Source organism: Ailuropoda melanoleuca, chromosome 16 (assembly GCF_002007445.2).
Source record: "Ailuropoda melanoleuca isolate Jingjing chromosome 16, ASM200744v2, whole genome shotgun sequence".
Lineage (NCBI taxonomy): Eukaryota > Metazoa > Chordata > Mammalia > Carnivora > Ursidae > Ailuropoda > Ailuropoda melanoleuca.
In genome coordinates, this window is record NC_048233.1 from 77,507,655 (window position 1) to 77,526,367 (window position 18,713).

The 18,713-nt window shown below is 35.6% G+C and overlaps 2 protein-coding genes across 2 annotated transcripts; both read left to right on the forward strand.

Annotated features, from left to right (window-relative positions):
• Positions 1-1,484: 1,484 nt before the first annotated feature.
• LOC100465279 (olfactory receptor 1052) lies at positions 1,485-2,423 on the forward strand. Its single transcript, XM_002926869.2, has one exon. It carries the CDS (start codon positions 1,485-1,487, stop codon positions 2,421-2,423), a length of 939 nt encoding a protein of 312 aa, XP_002926915.2.
• A 12,035-nt stretch (positions 2,424-14,458) lies between these two features.
• LOC100465533 (olfactory receptor 1052-like) lies at positions 14,459-15,468 on the forward strand. The gene has a single exon (XM_002926870.4). It carries the CDS (start codon positions 14,530-14,532, stop codon positions 15,466-15,468), a length of 939 nt encoding a protein of 312 aa, XP_002926916.1. The 5' UTR covers positions 14,459-14,529.
• The last annotated feature ends 3,245 nt before the right edge of the window (positions 15,469-18,713 follow it).

Sequence of the window (18,713 nt, forward strand, 5' to 3'; positions counted from 1 at the left end):
GTTTATATAGTGACTTAAGGCTACTTGCACATTTACGGAAAATTCTTTAAGATAAAGTATCTGAGAATTAGAATGTATTTTAACTATATCACAAGAAAAACCATTCCTTTCATATCTATATAATAGTGTTTTGGAAATATTTTAGACATAATTTTATTTTATGAATCCAATAATATGTTAAGAATTAGTTTCTCTTTTCCTTGAGTTTGTCACTGTAGACTGTCTGCAATAAAACCAGGGCATGCACACAGACGTTTGATTCTCAGAGCTTAAGACTGTTTTTGCTACAACAAGCTGCTGCTTCTTCCCACTACAACCCTAGTGTGCCTGGGTATTATAATAGGCTTCAAATCAATATGTATCGTTTTTAAATTAGACTATCTAAGCTATAATTTGGGGTCTCTTAGTACGGCAGCTTGTTGTTGATAGTGCGCTCTTTTGCATTTTTATTTGTGATTGTTGTTTAAGTTTTATTTTTGTGTGTTATCTGATTTTTTGCTTTGTCTAAGAAGCAATTTTTAGTCACAAGCCCTTCAATAAATGTCATTTCAAATTATAAGTACATGTATATACTTATGAAGTTATAGAATTGTAAATTTAAATATATAACAATATTTCATATAATACTTAATCAGTTATATATTTACTTGTATATAATATTTTATAATAACAAGACATGTCTGTTAGGTATAGTTTCGGTATCTCACCCTCACACCCTGAGTCTTGACATTGGGTTTTGGAGGGTTTGTTTTAATATTGATTAAAAAAAAAAAGATGCAAAGGTGAAATTATCCAAAGATGCAAAAGGGAAGGGCTTTCCAATTGAATTGCACTGCTATTTTTTGATTGGCCTTAACAATATTAAATGAAGAAAAGATTGCTCTCCCTCTTCCTCTCAATTCAGCTCTTATGGAGGACACGGTCATTGATCTTCCAAGTGCAGGATCTGAGAAGAAGGTGAGGCATAGAGATTTGGAAAGGAAAGGGGTTGCATATTATGAAAGTCAGTATCAAGGGTTAACTAGGTGTTGAAAAGGAGCAGTAGTTTGGCCAAAAGATAAGGAAGTAATTTCTATCACAAGGAGCCACAGTGTGTAGCTGATGTAAGCAGAGAACTTGTATATGTGTCCTAATATGAGTCAGAGGTTCGGTTTGAGGTATATTGGGGTTTAGCTGTCAGTTTTACCAATTAATACTTTCTTGATCTGAAAGAGTTTCCTTCTCTCAATATTTATGATGTGGAAACTGAGAAACAAGGCATAAAATAATTTCTAGTTCCATGAATTTGAGTCACTGTAAATGGATTGTCTAGTATACATATAGCCCACTGCTGAAGTTAATTTCTTTTCTTCAACTAGCTACAGGGTAAACACAAACACCCCAATACTATTATACTGGATCGTGGAAGAAATTATACATATATCTTTTTCATCTGAGTGATATCATCTTGTTCTGCAACTGAAAAGCTATATAAACCTGAATGCATGGCAGGTTGGAACCATACAGGGGTGAAGGAATTCCTTCTGGTAGGTTTAACTGAAAACTCAAATTTGCAGATCCCTCTTTTTTTGCTTTTCACCCTTATTTATTTCACCACTCTGGCAGGTAATTGGGGGATGATTATCTTGATCTGGTTAAATGCCCAACTTCATACTCCAATGTACTTCCTCCTTAGCAACCTTTCTTTTTGTGATATCTGCTACTCTACTGTCTTTGCTCCAAAGATGTTGGTCAATTTCCTATCGAAACGTAAGTCCAGCACATTTTCTGGTTGTGTTCTACAGAGTTTCTTTTTTGCAGTATATGTAACCACAGAGGGCATCCTCCTATCTATGATGGCTTATGATCGCTATGTGGCAATAGCTAATCCTTTGTTGTATACAGTCATAATGACCCAAAGGGTTTGTGTTCAGTTGGTCCTTGCCTCTTACTTGGGTGGGCTCATTAACTCGCTCACACATACAATAGGTTTGCTCAAAATAGATTTCTGTGGTCCTAATATTGTGAATCATTATTTCTGTGACATTCCCCCTCTTCTGAGACTCTCTTGTTCTGATGCCCATAACAATGAAATGCTGCTTTTAATATTCTCTGGGGTCATTGCAATGTTCACTTTCACTGTCATCATGGTCTCTTACATGTGCATCATCATTGCCATCCAGAGAATCCGCTCAGCTGAGGGGAGGCGCAAAGCCTTCTTCACTTGTGCCTCTCATCTGACTGCTGTGACCTTATTCTATGGGTCTGTGACCTTTAGTTATATCCAGCCAAGTTCTCAGTATTCCCTGGAACAGGAGAAAGTCTCTGCTCTGTTTTATACATTGGTAATACCCATGCTAAACCCACTGATTTATAGCCTACGAAATAAGGATGTGAAAGATGCAGCCAAAAGGTCAATATGGTGGAAGAGAACATCCATCTGACCCAATCTTGTCCATGGCTTTGTTAACCTAACATTAAATAGATAGACTTTTCTTAAAGTTGTATCACAGACACAAACACCAACAAAACTATAATCAAGGCAGTCTCATGAAATTGAAGATGTGAATGTTGAGTTTGACATGAAGACTGAAAATCACTATATTCTACCATTCATTGTTTGTGACTTAACAGTTTCGTTCTCTCAAGAGCTAGTACATTTTTTTTCCTAATAAATTCTGATGCTAAGCTCTGAAAGAACTCACCATGGACTCTGACATTGATTCAAATGAAAAGAACACTTCAACAATAGGAATTTATCAAATGTATTCTTATCTCAGAGGAAAAATGAAATAGCTTCTTGGCATGATTTTCTTGGATCTGATCTTTTTTGTTGTGCGGTTGTTCTAAAAATGCTGCCACCCAAGTAAAGACATATATCTCCATTTTTGTATTTAAATTATGTATCTTAATGGTATAGAATAGCTATAGAAAAAAACTGTCATTAGTTATAGTTTATTCATTCAATATAGTTCTGTTTAGCACCTTTACTTGTACCAGTTAGTCTGTGAGATCCAAACATTAAGAGATTTAAGATATGGGGCAAAGCTGTTATAAGAACAGGTGATGGAGGGATATGGGAAGCTGAGTTTTCAGAGTATTGTGTGAAGATGAATGAATTACCTGATGTTATGTCTCAAACTTTTGGAAAGCATGACTGTGTACTGGATAATATAAAATAATATTGTGTCGTTATAATTATAAAGAAATTATGTGTATATAAACCAGTGTATGCACAACATACATCTATACATACAGTAAGCTAAAGATCAATGGACTGATAAAGTAAATAAGCAATTGAAGTTTGTATCTATCGGTAAGGAACACAGGAGAGATCATTTAAATATTCTTGCAAACCTGTTTTATTCTTGAATCTGTTCTGTAGGTTTGAAATGTTTCAAAATAAAAAAAAAATTAAGAAAATATGCACTTTTACTTCTGGATGGAGTAACTTGTGATCAAAACAATATCTATACAGGGGCGCCTGGGTGGCACAGCGGTTAAGCGTCTGCCTTCGGCTCAGCGCGTGATCCCGGTGTTCTGGGATTGAGCCCCACATTAGGCTCCTCTGCTGTGAGCCTGCTTCTTCCTCTCCCACTCCCCCAGCTTGTGTTCCCTCTCTCGCTGGCTGTCTCTAATCTCTGTCAAATAAATAAATAAAATCTTAAAAAAAAAAAACAATATCTATACAAAAATCACAAGAAAAGCAAGATAAGATAAGACATTATCTGTTGAATGAAGTGAGTAGCTATTGAAGAAAAAAGAGTTGGAGGGGCTTAGGTTTCAGGGAGGCATGACCCTGGGGATGCGAGCTGACAGCCTCACTGATTCAGGGCACACTTGACAGTGCAGGCTTGGCTTGCATGGAGGGCTCTGGAAAGGGCTCCGCAGACTCAGGAGAGGTTCAGACAGTTATTTTTCAGGTTTCATCACATGGCTGCATTTCTTCTCAGGGCATTAGCCATATTCTGGGTCTGAGTAGGCCTGAAGCCCAGGTAAATAAATATACAGAGGGATGAACACACAATAGACTGGATAGATAGATGATACAGAGAGATGATAGATGGATGGATGGATGGATGGATGGACGGATGGATGGACGGATGGATAGATAGATGATACATGATACAGATAGATGATAGATGAATGGATAGATAGATAGATAGATAGATAGATAGATAGATAGATAGACAGATTTAAGTGGAGAACTTCTGGGGGCAGCTGGGTGGCTCAGTCAGTTAAGCATCTGACTCTTGATTTCCTCTCAGGTCATAATCTTAGGGTCGTGAGATGGAGCCCTGTGTTGGGCTCTGTGTTGAGCATGGAGCCTGCTTAAGATTCTCTCTCTCCCTCTCCCTCTGCTCCTTCTTCCCTAAATAATTAAAAGAGAGAGAGAGAGAGAAAGAAAAAGAAAGAAAGAAGAAAGAAAGAAAAAAGAAAGAAAGAAAGAGAGAAAGAAAGAAAGAAAGAAAGAAAGAAAGAAAGAAAGAAAGAAAGAAAGAAACTTCTAAAAAGCAGAGAGGAATGTTTAGTGTTGTCCGAAACAATACAAATACTAAAGATTGCCATCTACCGAAAGCAGGGGCTCTGGTGCCCTGTAACTATTCTGGGGGAAGAGAAAACAGTGGTCCTCTCAGAAGTTATGTGGCCTGAGGAGATGAACTGGATTATATCAGAGCTTAAACACACAGCTATTTCCCCCCACCCCCCGCCCCAGGAAATAGGATGGGACAGAAGGTGGAGAGTGTAAAATACTGGTTCTGGGCCACAAGAGTAGATTGAAATCTTCCACTCTCCTCCTGTGCTTAGAAGACACAAAATCCTGCTAGAAGGAAGAGCTAACAACAAACGTAACAAAGGTTTCCTCCCCAGAACATTTGGCAGATTTTGATCTTGCTGTAAACCAGGCAAAAAGGGCTTGAGGTTTTTTTTATGGAGCACAGAAGATTCAAAGTTTTGAACATTCAAATGGAGCTGGAAAGACAGTGATCTTTTTCTCAGTCTTTAGGTGTTTGGTTGATAAGGTCCCACCAGAGGTAGAAGCCTGCGTTAGACACAAGGCTGGCAGCCCCTTCGAGCTATTGGCTGCAGTTTGAAGATGGGCGGGCACACCTCACTGTATTATGCTTCACTTTAAACTTCACAGCTACTGTGGTTTTTTTTTCAAACTGAAGGTTCATGGCATCCCTGCGTCAAGCCAGTCTATCAATGCCACTTCTCCAAAGGCATTTGCTCACTTTGTATCCCTGTGTCACATTTTGGTAATTTTTGCAATATTTCAATTTTTTTCATTATTAACATATTTGTTACAGTGATCTGTGATCAATGATGATGATTTGCTGAAGGCTCAGGTGTTGGTTAGCCTTTTGTAGTAATAAATTATTTTTAAATTAAGGTATGCACCCTGGCTTTTTTAGAAGCAATGCTATTGCACAGTTGATAGACTATAGCATAATATAAACATAATTTTTATATGCACTGGGAAACCAAAACACTCATTTGACTCACTTTACTGGAGTGTTCTGGAACCGAACCCACAATACCTCCAAGGTATGCCTGTATAGGAGCTAAGTTCACACCACCAAAGAATTAAAACTTAACTTTCTGCAGTGTTTAAGGGCTAGAGACAGAAAGGCCCACCTCTTAATCAATATCTTGGGAATTCTACACCCAAACAGGGACAAGGCAGAAGAAAAATGAGGTCTAACTTCAACTCAGTACAGAACCAGCCCAAATAATATTTGAATTAACTTAGCCTCTCCTCCGTTATGCCTTTTTAGAAAGAATGTAGCCCTCCGTGGTGGAAAGTAATGTCATCTTTACTCTCTATGAATCTTTAATCACATGCAAAGAACCAGAAAATATTTTTAAAAAGAGTAAGAAAGAGTGGGAAAGCACACAATATAAGCAGAATCACAAAAGACCTGCGAACCTTAACTTCAACTCACATCATACATGAAGATTGATTTAAGATGGATCATAGAACTAAATGTATGAAAGATGAAAAAGAAATACAGCCTCTAGAAGTAAAAATGTTTGTGTCTTCATGACATCGAAATAGGCAAACATTTCTTAAAAAGGATATACAGGGATGCCTGGGTGGCTCAGTTGGTTAAGCGTCTGCCTTTGGCTCAGGTCAAGATCCCAGGGTCCTGGGATGAAGTCCTGCTTCGGGCTCCTTGCTCAGTGGAGACCCTGCTTCTCCCTCTGCCTGCTGCCCTCCCCCCCAGCTTGTGCTCTCTTGCTCTCTCTCTTCCTCTATGACAAATAAATATGTAAAATCTTAAAAAAAAGGACATACAAATAGTAAAATAAAAAGAACAATGGGAGAATAGATCTGTGTTTTATTTATTTATTCTTTTCCCAAATTTTTATTTAAACTCCAGTTGATTTACCTGCAGTGTAATATTAGTTCCAGGTGTACAGTTGAGTGATTCAACACATATACAACACCCAGTGAGGTTTTGTTTTAAATGAAGACTTCTGTCCCTGGAAATATACCATTATTAGACTAAAAAGCTTAGCCACAGAATATGAAAAAATATTCATAGAGTGTGTACTGACAAAAAATTCATCCAGAATATATTAAAAAGAACTTCCAGTCAATAAATGACAAATAAGACAACTAAACATGGGGAAAAGGTAGGAAAAAAGCTTACATGAAAGACATTCAAAATAGCTAATAAGCATATGTAAAAATGCTTAACATCATTACTCACACATTTCCACAGGAGTACGAAAATGGTACAGACATTTTGGAGAACTGTCTGATGGTAAGCTGAATATATGGCTAACTTATGTCCCAAGATTTCCCAGATATGAGTGTGTGTGTTCACAAACATACATGAACAATAATGCTCTCAGCAGTTTTATTAATAATATTTATATTTATAAACTAGAAACAAAAACCAGACCATTTTAAGAGAATAAATTAATAAATTTTGATATAGTCACAAAATGGAAGGCTAAACAGCACTTTTATTAAAAAGCTACTGATGTACAATAAGGTAAATGAACGTCACAAATGTTATGCACAATAAAAGAAAGCAGAAACAAAAAGTCCATATGTCAAAAAAAACTCCATATGTAAGATTCTACTGTATAAGGTTTAACAACAGATAAATTTAAGTTTCGGTAATAAAGCTGTAAGGGAGCATTCTGTAGTGTTGGAAATATCTCTATCATTATGATTTGTGTGGTGCTTATGCTCATGTACATGACATAGAATTGAAATAAATTATAGACTTGGAGCACCTGGGTGGCTCAGTTAGGCGTCTGCCTTTGGGTCAAGTCAGGATCCCAGGGTTCTGAGATCGAGCCCCACGTTGAACTCCCAGCTCAGCAGGGAGTCTGTTTCTACCTCTCCCTCTGACCCTCCCTGCATGCTTGCATTTTCTCTCTCTCTCTCTCAAGTACATAAATAAAAAAATAAATCTGAAAGAAATTGTATACTTGCTATCAGGGCACTTGATAATGTATGTGTCCGTGTATGTATATAATTCTTAAACAAGTGCTCAGAGGAAGGGACAAAAAATGGAATTTCAATGAAAATATGGAAAGCAAAGGGAAGGGTAAATTGGAGATTTGTGGGTAATTATAAATTGTGATTGAATTTTGACTGTACAACAATAATAATATTTTATTAGGAGGTTTAAAATAAATAGAATATAAATGCATGGAAACAATAATGCAAAAAACAGTGTGGATCAATGGGGTTAAATCTTCTAAGGCTTTAATAAGAAAAGTGAAAAAGGGAACAGAGTGCATTATATTTAATATTTCAAATTGCACAATTTAAAATGGAAGGCAATCAATAACATAGTAAACGCAAAAGTTAGAACAGTAAAAAAAATACATTGAGCAGTCTTAAAAACTTAATAGGCAAAACATTTCTTAAATAAGACACAAAAAGTTCTGATCATTAAGGAGAGATTAAGGAGCTTAAATTATATTGATACTTAAAAATATATTTATAGCATGAAAAAATAAACCAGAGTCAGTGAAAATAGTTTTCCTACATATTTATGAAACTATAATCAAAATGTATAAAGAAATCTTACAAACCAATAAAACTTAGATAAACAACATAACAGAAAGAAAAAAAAGGTGGGGATGGGGGCAAAGTATTTGTAAGGCACATGACACAATAAATATCGAAAATCTCCCAACTTCCAATAAAAATAAAGTAAAGTTGCTCAACTTTTTTAATAATCTGGGGAAGGAAAATTAACCACAAAAAGATAAGACAATAAAAACAGTATATGAGATCAGGGGCACCTGTCTGGCTCAGTCAGTGGAACAAGTGACTCTTGATCTCAGGGTTGTAAGTTCGAGCCCCACAGTGGGTATAGCTGATTAGTTAAAAAAATAAAATCTTAAAAAAAAAAAGCATACAATATCAAGTGCTGAAGAGATGGAGCAGCTACAACTCTTACAAAGCCTGATGGAGATGTTACTCAGAACAACCACTTTGGAAAAACAATTGTCCGTACTTAACAAAGCTGCACGTACAAAATGCAGAGCATCAACACTGTATTGCATATAAAGTGTAGTTATTAACAGAAATTTACAACACCTACAAAGAAACAGAAAAATGTAACACATTGGACTCAGGGATAAAAAAGTCAATAGAAACTGAATGACCCAGATGTTATATTGAGCAGAAAAAGACTTCAAAGTACTATTATAAATAATATGTTCAGGTAACTAAAGAAAACATATATAAAGAATTAAAGGAAAGTGTTACAGTAAGTATTCATCAAATAGAGAATCTCAATAAAAAGAAAAGGATTGATAAAAATACCAAATGAGAATTCTGTACTTAAAAATACAATAACTGAAATGAAAAATCCACTGGAAAGATCCAGTGACAAATATGAGGTGCTAGAAGAGGGAATCAGTCATCTTGGAGCTAGATCAATGGAAATCATCCCATTTGAAGAATAAACATGAAAAGAATGAAGGAAAATGAACAGCCTCAGAGATTTGCACGACACCATTCAGTGTATCAATAGATACATAGTGGAGTTTCCAGAAAGGAGGAGAAAAGAGAGGTAAAAAGCAAAGCAAAAAACAAAGCAAAACAAAACCTGGACAAACCTGCTGTCATATGGTAAAAAAATTGTATTCAACATTTTACTGGAGATTCCTATCACATAACATATGATACACAAATATACACAAAAATAAGTTCCAGGAATAGATGGTGTTAAATGTGAAAGGAAGAACAATTCAAAAGTGAGGCAAAAAATAAGGAATATATGAACAATACAAAATAGAAGAACAATACAAAATGAAAGAACGATACAAAAGAAAACAAAACAAAATGAAATGAATAATACAAAACAAAACACTAAAGGGATCCAAATTAGAAAAGAAGCACAATTCTCATTATTCTCAGGTGAAATTATTATGTATGTCAAAGACAAAATCAATATACAAAAGTGAACTATGTTTCTGTATATTAATAGCAAGCGATTCAAAAATTAATAAAATATTTCCACTTACAATAAGACAGAATTTAAGAATAAATTCAACAGCAACAACAAAAAAATCAAAACTTAACAGTAAAGACATGAAAACTATAAAAAATTGCTAAGAGGATTAGAAGATCTAAATTAATACATATTCCCTGTTAATGAATCGGAACACTCCATTTTTTTGGCATTTATCCAGGAAACCTGTGTAGTCATGCCCATTCAAAACTTTTACTCTAGTATTTACAACAGCTTTTTTTTTTTTTAAGGATTTATTTATATATTTGAGAGACAGAGAGACACAGCACAGAGGGTAGAGGGAGAAGAAAGAGAGAATATTCAGCAGGAGCCTAATGCAGGGCTCCATATCACAACCCTGAGATCATGACCTGAACCAAAACCAAGAGTAGAATGTTTAACTGACTGAGCCACCCAAGTGCCCCTACAACAACTTTATTCAAAGTAGCCAAATACTGCACACAACACAAATGTCCAATAACAGGTGAGTGGATAAACAAAGTATGCTAATTCATTCAATGAAATATTACCAAGAAAGAAAAAAGAAAGACCTAATGATTTATGTAACTATGTGAATGTATCTAAAACATTATTCTGTTTGGAAAAAAAAAATCTAGACCAAAAAAAAAAAAAAAACTGTATTATCCCAAATTTTGTGAAACTCTGCAAAAACAAATCTCACAAATATAGATACACACTGATCAGCAGTTCTTTGGGGTTGGAGGTCAGAGATAAGGGTTTCTTAGAAAGAGAACAAGATAAAATTCTATGTTTTGATTATAGTACTAATTGGTCTGGAGTATGTACATCTCAAAACTCATTAAATTACATGCTTAAACTGAACACTGTTTATTGTATTATAATTATCCCTCGATGACTTTTATTTGAAAAAAGTTATTATTTTCTAAAATATAACACTTCAATATGTTGTATTAATTAATATAACTTCTGAAATATATTTTACAAAGTCTTTCATGACAAAAAATCAATAAATCTATACTAAATTCATTTAAATAATGCTGCTAAATTTTTCTATATGCCGAATTCAATTGCAGCCCTATATATGTGCTAAATATCAACTTTAAAATTTAATATCAGTTTTTAATGTTAAGCCATTACATCTTAGTTTGGGTATCCATTTAAGTATCTGATGATTGATATGAGGCCACTTTCCCAGAAAGAGGTGTTTTAAAGACAGCATTGCATGGGGTGCCTGGCTGACTCAGCCATAGAATATTTATTTGACTCTTGATCTTGGGGTCCTGAGTTTGAGCTCCATGTCGGGTGTAGAAATTATGAAAAAAGAAAGAAAGAAAGAAAGAGAGGAGGAAAGAAAGAAAGAAAGAAAGAAAGAAAGAAAGAAAGAAAGAAAGAAAAGAAAGAAAGAAAGAAAAAGAAAGAAAAAAAGAAAATAGTATTGTGTGTAATCTCAAGGGATTAACAGATCTGCAGAAGATAGAGAACCTGATAGGGATTTTCTAAATGTAGGTATTTTTCCCCCCAACTGAGTGCCTGTGTCAACCAAGGAAATACAAAACTGCAAGTTCAACCAAAGTCAAAAGTGTGCTTGAGAGAAACAAAGGTTACAGTTTTCAAAGAGGAGAGAAGGAATTTACATAAATCATTTTGAAGGAAATGTGATTGGTGCTGGTATAGCTACAGTTGCACTCACTTGTTTGGGATTGGTTGCTAGGCAGAACTGTGTTGAGGCAGAAAGTCCATTTGTATCCATTTTAATATGGAACATATCCTTGGCTTCTAGCCCCACCCCTTCGGTGTCCTCCCTGCTCCATTTTAAATAATCCTTTTAGCAATCCTTACTCTATTTTATTCTCTCCCTTATCACCTGCAAATACAGACATTTATAAGTTTTTTCAGATAATTTTTGTCCTTGATCAGTAATTTCCTAGGAGAAAAGAGGCTATTGGTCTAAGAAGCTTAATCTTTTTTATATTTCTGATATATATTTCTCAGTTCTTCATATATGGACTAGTAATAAATTATATACTTGAAAATAACACAGAATGCATCAGGTACTTAGAATCTTCTAGGCCTTCTAAAATAGTGAATCATCTTCTGGCCTAATTCAACTTTAGACTATCACCTAATACCCTCTCCTACAGCCTGCTCTTTTAGCTTTCAATTGAGGCATTTAGGAAATGTCCATTTAGGAAGGAAAATTTTCATTACTTTCAGAATAAACAATAAAGGACAATTCCTATTTACAGAATTGTAACTAAGTGACAATTTACAATTAAACAGATCAAATTTACAATTTTACAATTCTGCTACCAGAATTCCTCATTATTCATTTTAAGATGAAGGCAAAATGCCAAACGTTGTCTATCAGCAGACACATGCTAGAATGGAGGAAAAAACATTCAAGATAGGGGTGGTTGGGTTCATTTCAAGGAAGCCTTTGAAGAGGCAGTAGCTTTAATTTTCTTTGATCCCATCCTCACAATCCAAGAAAACAGAGTAGATTTTTTTAAAAAGAGATTTTATTTATTTATTCGACAGAGATAGAGACAGCCAGCAAGAGAGGGAACACAAGCAGAGGGAGTGGGAGAGGAAGAAGCAGGCTCATAGCAGAGGAGCCTGATGTGGGGCTCGATCCCACAATGCCGGGATCACGCCCTGAGCCGAAGACAGATGCTTAACCGCTGTGCCACCCAGGCGTGCCAGAGTAGAATTTTTTTTTAACCAGGTGTTATTCTACTACCTTAAAGCCCACTGATGTTTGGGTTTTAGTTTCACTTTTGTGTGTGTGTGGATGTGGATGTGTGCATGTGTGTTTTCTTTCTTTCCTTTTTTTTTTTTAAAGCTTTAATTTTTAATTTTTTTTTTTATTTCTTCATTATGTTCAATTAGCCAAAAAACAGTACATCGCTAGTTTTTGATGTAGGGTTCAACACTTCATTAGTAACGTATAACACCCATTGCTCATCACCATGTGTGTTTTCTGACAAGTAGGCCTAACTAATGGACTCTTCTGAAAAGCTTCTCTTGCTAAAGTACCAAGCAGGCATCATCACTATCTATTCTATTGCACTGGTTTTCAGAATTTATATACTCTGTTTTTTCCCCCTATACTTACTTGCCCTATATTTCCTTCTATTCATTCTAACATTCAGGAAATTAAATGCCTTCAGGGAGCCGTTAAGGTCTTGAGAGTTTCCTAAGTCCCTCAAGAAACACAGAGGAACTTTTAATCATGTATTTATTATATCCTTTTGATCAGACGATTAACCCCGGGGACTCTATTCCCATTTGTACTAAGGTAAATATATAACTAAAATTTTTGACCATCTTACTCTTGCTTTCATATCATGGAGGCTCTGCCTATGATTATCATATATTAAAGGAGAAGTTTGAATTTCAATCCTCCTACCTGTAACTCCTATCATTTACCCAATTTTTATACTACTGTAAGTGTTAGACAAATAACTTTTCTGTGTGATTGATTGATTATTTGGGGGGGATACAGAGAAATAATCCATTGGAATGAGCAGTTATAAGATTCCTAAATGAGATAAAGTATTGAATATGTTTTCTTCCACTGATAAGTGAAACTCACTTATTTGACTCTCTCTTATAAATACATTTTGCAAATCAGTTAAAAATACAAAAACACGATGACGAAGACACAAAAATTATGTTTTAATTTTATTCTCGTAAACACAGAGTAGGAGGAATTTATAATTTGGCCATTTATTCTCACCCCTTATCCTACACTTCAATTTCTTTTTCTACATTAACTCAAAATTGGTTTAGGCAACATCTAGTGAAACAATGAAAAATCGATGTTTTAATCAGTGTGGATATTCTTCCCTAAAGGATGAATTGCTATCTGTCATAATTACATCCCCATAGGGATTCCTCACCTATCAGTGTAGATATTCTACATTTAACCGTTACCTCATTTCTGACTATTTCAATATTTTTGTAATGTCGTTTTTTTCTGGGTTTGCCTACTGTACTAAAGATATAGCATCTCCCAAGTGAAAGGATAATGAAGCCATCAAAAACGTCTCCCTTTATTCTAAAGAGGTAAAACTGCAGCACTGTAAACTGCTTAAAATGTTGATTTTCATTTCTATATAGTGTAAAAAGATAGTTATATTTTTTTCAGACAAAATGTAATAATCCACCATTGTGCATTCAGTGGAAAAGACATTGCACATTTTAGGAAATGTATTGCAGCATCCAAAAAAATATTGTGAAAACGTATCTGTATGCTTTATAGGTTTGCTTTATGTTATAGGTTTACATTGCTCTTTATCAGAAAAAGTATAAAAACTCTGTTTCCTGGTCTCCTGAGTAAGATATTTCTATTGGATATCAAAAGCCAATTATAAGTTGCTGTTCACCATGTTTCACATGCCAGCTCAGAGTACCTTCTCCTCCCATTCCCACTGGCATTTTTCTGAGAAACCAATGCCTCTGGCTATTTTCTAAGGATGACCACAAAGTTTATAGATGTTAGGGCTTTGTCTTTCATCACAACCAATTTGCAAAAATAATTGTGTAATATGAACTAAACATGAAATTATGTGGAATTTCTCAGTTCAAATGCCATAGTAGAGTTAATTCTTATATTTTGATGTACTTGGTATTAGCTACCATTAAACCCAAAGTGAGAAGTTTAAAAGAACTTCAATGAGACCACAGATTAAATTTCCAACCTTGGTTATTATGCTTTGTAAATTAGATTTTGCTCTGCATATTTTTTTAGAATAAAATTTATGTTAGCTTTTTTTCCCCTCCGCATAAAAAGAGAAGCATTTACATGCGCCTTGAAGCTAAGACCCTAATGCTTTATTTTTTTTTAATTCGTGGAATGTCCTTTTGGAATGGACTAGTAAATAGTACTTGAAGAGACTAGAGACTTTCTAGTTAAAATTTTCTAATTTTATAGGTGAAAAAACCAGGAAAGAAAAGTCAACACCCCAAGTTGCACAGCTAGTTAGGGATTCCATGTAGTCTTGATTGTGTGGCATGATTATTCTCAATTTCAATTTTCTTGTCATTAACAGGTACCAAGAAACATACGCACATGACTGATGTGAATTTTACATTGGTTACGGAATTTATTCTTTTGGGACTGACAGATCGGGCTGAACTGAAAGTGGTCCTCTTTGTTTTGTTCCTGCTGATCTATACCATTTCTTTGGTGGGGAATCTAGGAATGCTTATTCTAATCCAAATAACTCCCAAACTACAAACGCCCATGTATCATTTCCTTAGCTGTCTGTCATTTGTGGATGCCTGCTATTCGTCAGTCTTTGCACCAAAAATGCTGTGGAACTTCTTCGTTGAACGGGAGACAATCTCATTCTCTGCATGCATCATACAGTATTTTTTATTTGTGTCACTCCTTACCACTGAGGGCTTCTTGCTGGCGGCAATGGCTTATGACCGCTACGTAGCCATCGTGAACCCTTTACTTTACACAGTGGCTATGACTAAAATAGTTTGCATGGTCCTGGTCATTGGGTCATGTGTAGGAGGCTTAATCAACTCATTGACACACACAATTGGCCTGGTGAAATTGTCTTTCTGTGGGCCAAATATCATCAGTCACTTCTTCTGTGACCTTCCCCCACTATTGAAGTTGTCATGCTCTGACACATCCATGAATGAACTGTTGCTTTTAATCTTCTCTGGAATTATTGCTATGATCACTTTCTTGATTGTGATGATCTCCTATGTCTTCATTGTTGCTACTATCCTGAGGATCCGCTCAGCCGCCGGTAGACACAAAGCCTTCTCCACCTGTGCTTCACATTTAACGGCTGTGACTTTATTCTACGGCTCTATAAGCTTTAGTTACATCCAACCAAGTTCCCACTATTCCTTAGAACAAGAAAAGGTGGTATCTGTGTTCTATACGCTGGTGATTCCTATGTTAAACCCAGTGATTTACAGCCTGAGGAACAAGGAAGTAAAAGATGCTGTGAAAAGAGCTATGGAAATGAAATATTTTCCTTGTTAATTTCACACCATATGTGTCCCAAAATAGCATATAAAGAAGTCCTCTAGATCAGAATATTTATATGAATTTATTAAAGTTTTCAGCCCAAAAGGAATTCTAGAGTTTACCTAATGGGAGCCTTCCATTTTACAGTAGAAGAAAAAAGCCAGAAGAGTAACAGGTACAAGAGGTAGGTCTGGTTATTGTGTAAACTAACTAAAAACCATAGTAAGATCTAGGCTATTTATCTCTGGATAGTTGAAGACACTTCCATTCCTGTACATGGGTAGAAATGAGTACATGCAAATAGATAAACAGACACATAAGCAGACATATAGACAGATACAAACATAAGATTAGTAAGGAATAAAGTATCTCTTAACTCAGTCTCTCTATTAAGCACAGAAATAAGTAAAATACTTTTAATGCAAAAAGGATTGGTATTTGAATTATCCACATAGCTGGCATATGCATGTTCTGAAATTAGCCTGGATTATTTATAGGCAGACAATTTTCAAAATAAATGCAAATACTCAAAAATAGTCAGAAAAAGAACTTGGGTTCTAGGTTGCCTGCATGATTTCACTCCCAGTCATTAGTCTGAGCCATTTCCCTATTCCTGGCTTTGGTTTCCATTATTACATATGAAACTGAACAGGACAGAATGCCACACTTTTACTACCACTCCACATGGAATCGTTACTAAAACTCAGAGAAAATTTACCTTGAAGAATTTGACTTCATGGGGAGGAGGCCTCCAAGATAATTAGGGAGTCATGAAAAATCAAACTCATTTCCCCTTTTTTCAATTAAAGAACTTCCAGAATCTTCTTTAGACTTTAAACAAGAAATTTCCTGAAGGTATTCTATGCAGGAGGATATCTGTTCTATGCATTCCAGGAAGGGAACATACGTGAAGCCATTGTTTTCCCTTTGATTCAAATCATACGTACAGGTGCATAATGATGAAATCAGGCCCATAAATATTGATTGTTCCATAGTGATCTCTTCCCCCTAAATTGCTATAAAGTCTCCTACCAGGAAACAAAAATATTCTTCATTTGCAAATAAAACTATATTTAATTTTTTGAGATTCTTTTAAATACTGAAATAATAAGAGACAGCTAGGCTAAGCAGCGCAATGAGACACCTGACTACTCTATAAATATTAATATATGGTTTTACATGGCAGGCTAGATTAAACTTTTATTGTTTTTTCCTCTCAGCGAGTGAATGGCTCAAATATCTGTGAAGACAGCAAATTGAAACATGAAAAAAGATAGCAAATGACATCCTCATTATATTAGAAATGCAAGCAAAGGAATTCATGTGAAAGTTTGCTTCTCAGAATGAAATAATGACACCACCACCAACACCAAGAACATCATATAACATTTGTATGACCCTTTATGATTATCCAAAATCATTTCTTTTTTATTTTTTAAAGATTTTATTTATGATTTGAGAGAGCAAGAGCACAAGCAGGGGGGAAGAGCAGAAAGAGAGGGAGAAACAGCTGAACAGGGAGCCCATGCAGGGCTCAATGTGGGGCTCCATCCCAGGACCCAGGGACCATGACTTGAGCCCAAGGCAGATGCTTAACTGCCTGAGCCACCCAGGTGTCCCTAAAATTATTTGATATATTATTTGAAATTGGGTCCCCTAAGGCTACATGTATGTGACATTTGTGTATAAGAGGAATTCATATAAATGAATTTGTATTAAAGTTTTTTTTTTTAAGATTTTATTTATTTATTTGACAGAGAGAGAGACAGCCAGCGAAAGAGGGAACACAAGCAGGGGGAGTGGGAGAGGAAGAAGGCAGGCTCATAGCGGAGGAGCCTGATGTGGGGCTCGATCCCAGAACGCTGGGATCACGCCCTGAGCCGAAGGCAGACACTTAACCGCTGTGCCACCCAGGCACCCCTGTATTAAAGTTTTGATTTTCAGAAAAAATCAAAAGGTAAAATAATAATGACAAGTAAACCTAATTTTATATAGTTCTTCACAATTTTTTCAACAGCATTCAATATCTTACATCCTAAAGTATCAAACACAGGTAATAATACAGGAGCTAGATAATTAAAACTCAGAAAATCAAGTTGAACTCATCCTGTTACAATACTCACCTCATAAAATCCTGGCCGGCCAGGATGTAGATAAAATAGTTCATTAAGTGGACATGTGTGGGAGGGGTGTTATTTTATGGAACAAAAGTATGACATTTGTTTATGTTTAATACTGACCTTCAACTTACCCTAACAAAGAGTTACTGTATTATAGTATAAACAGTACCTGGATGTTCAAATAAGATAAAAAAAAAATCCTTAAATTGTGAGGCAGATGAAGGGTGTGTGGCAGATTTGTAGGGTGGAAATTGGAAAATGAGCAATATATTCTTTATAATGGGTACTATACACTACATAATGAGTAATATACCGTATATATATGCACCTGATTCATATATATACATGCATGTGTGTGTGTGTGTGTGTGTGTATACACATACATATCTCTAAATGTAACTCAGTCAAGCACATTCCAAATACCCTTAAGTAGTTAATATACTTAGTCAATTAGAAATAAATGAGAACTTCATGAATGAAATATCTGATGCTATTTCTTCAATTTTCACGTAAAATACCAGGATAAAAAATTGAGAATGGGCACTTTCAGCTCCAATCTCTCTACCCCATCCATAAAATTGATTACCGCTCAACATTAACACTTGGAGAAACAGAACTCAGCAGATGTTNGCATGACCACGGTGCAAATGCACCCATGACTAGTCCAAATAGTGCCAGCAGCTTATTTCCCTGATGCGTTAGGCCAATTTCTAAACTCCAAACTCCAAGTCTACACTTGAAATATATATATATATATATATATATTTCAAGTGTAGACTTGGAGTTTGGAGTTTAGAAATTGGCCTAACGCATCAGGGAAATAAGCTGCTGGCACTATTTGGACTAGTCATGGGTGCATTTGCACCGTGGTCATGCTTGTTATTTATTAAGGGACCCACAAGTCAGTGTAAGGAATTTGTGGTTCCCAAGATTTGAGATTTGGTCTTGTGCTGTGAAGACAAGAGTGATTACACTGATCCCAGCGTTGATGGCAATTTTCAGTTATCCTTGGTCAGTTGTGCCTGTGAATGAACTGTGACTCCCAGAATTATGGATATCTATGGAGCATATTGTCATCCTTTCAAAAATCTAACCCACTATAGAAGGCCCTCTAAAAATGGTGCAAAGTTTATCATCCTT

Bases quoted from the DNA above. Each gene is read 5' to 3' on its own strand.
- LOC100465279 (XM_002926869.2), top strand. From the start codon at position 1,485: ATGGCAGGTTGGAACCATACAGGGGTGAAGGAATTCCTTCTGGTAGGT.
- LOC100465533 (XM_002926870.4), top strand. From the start codon at position 14,530: ATGACTGATGTGAATTTTACATTGGTTACGGAATTTATTCTTTTGGGA.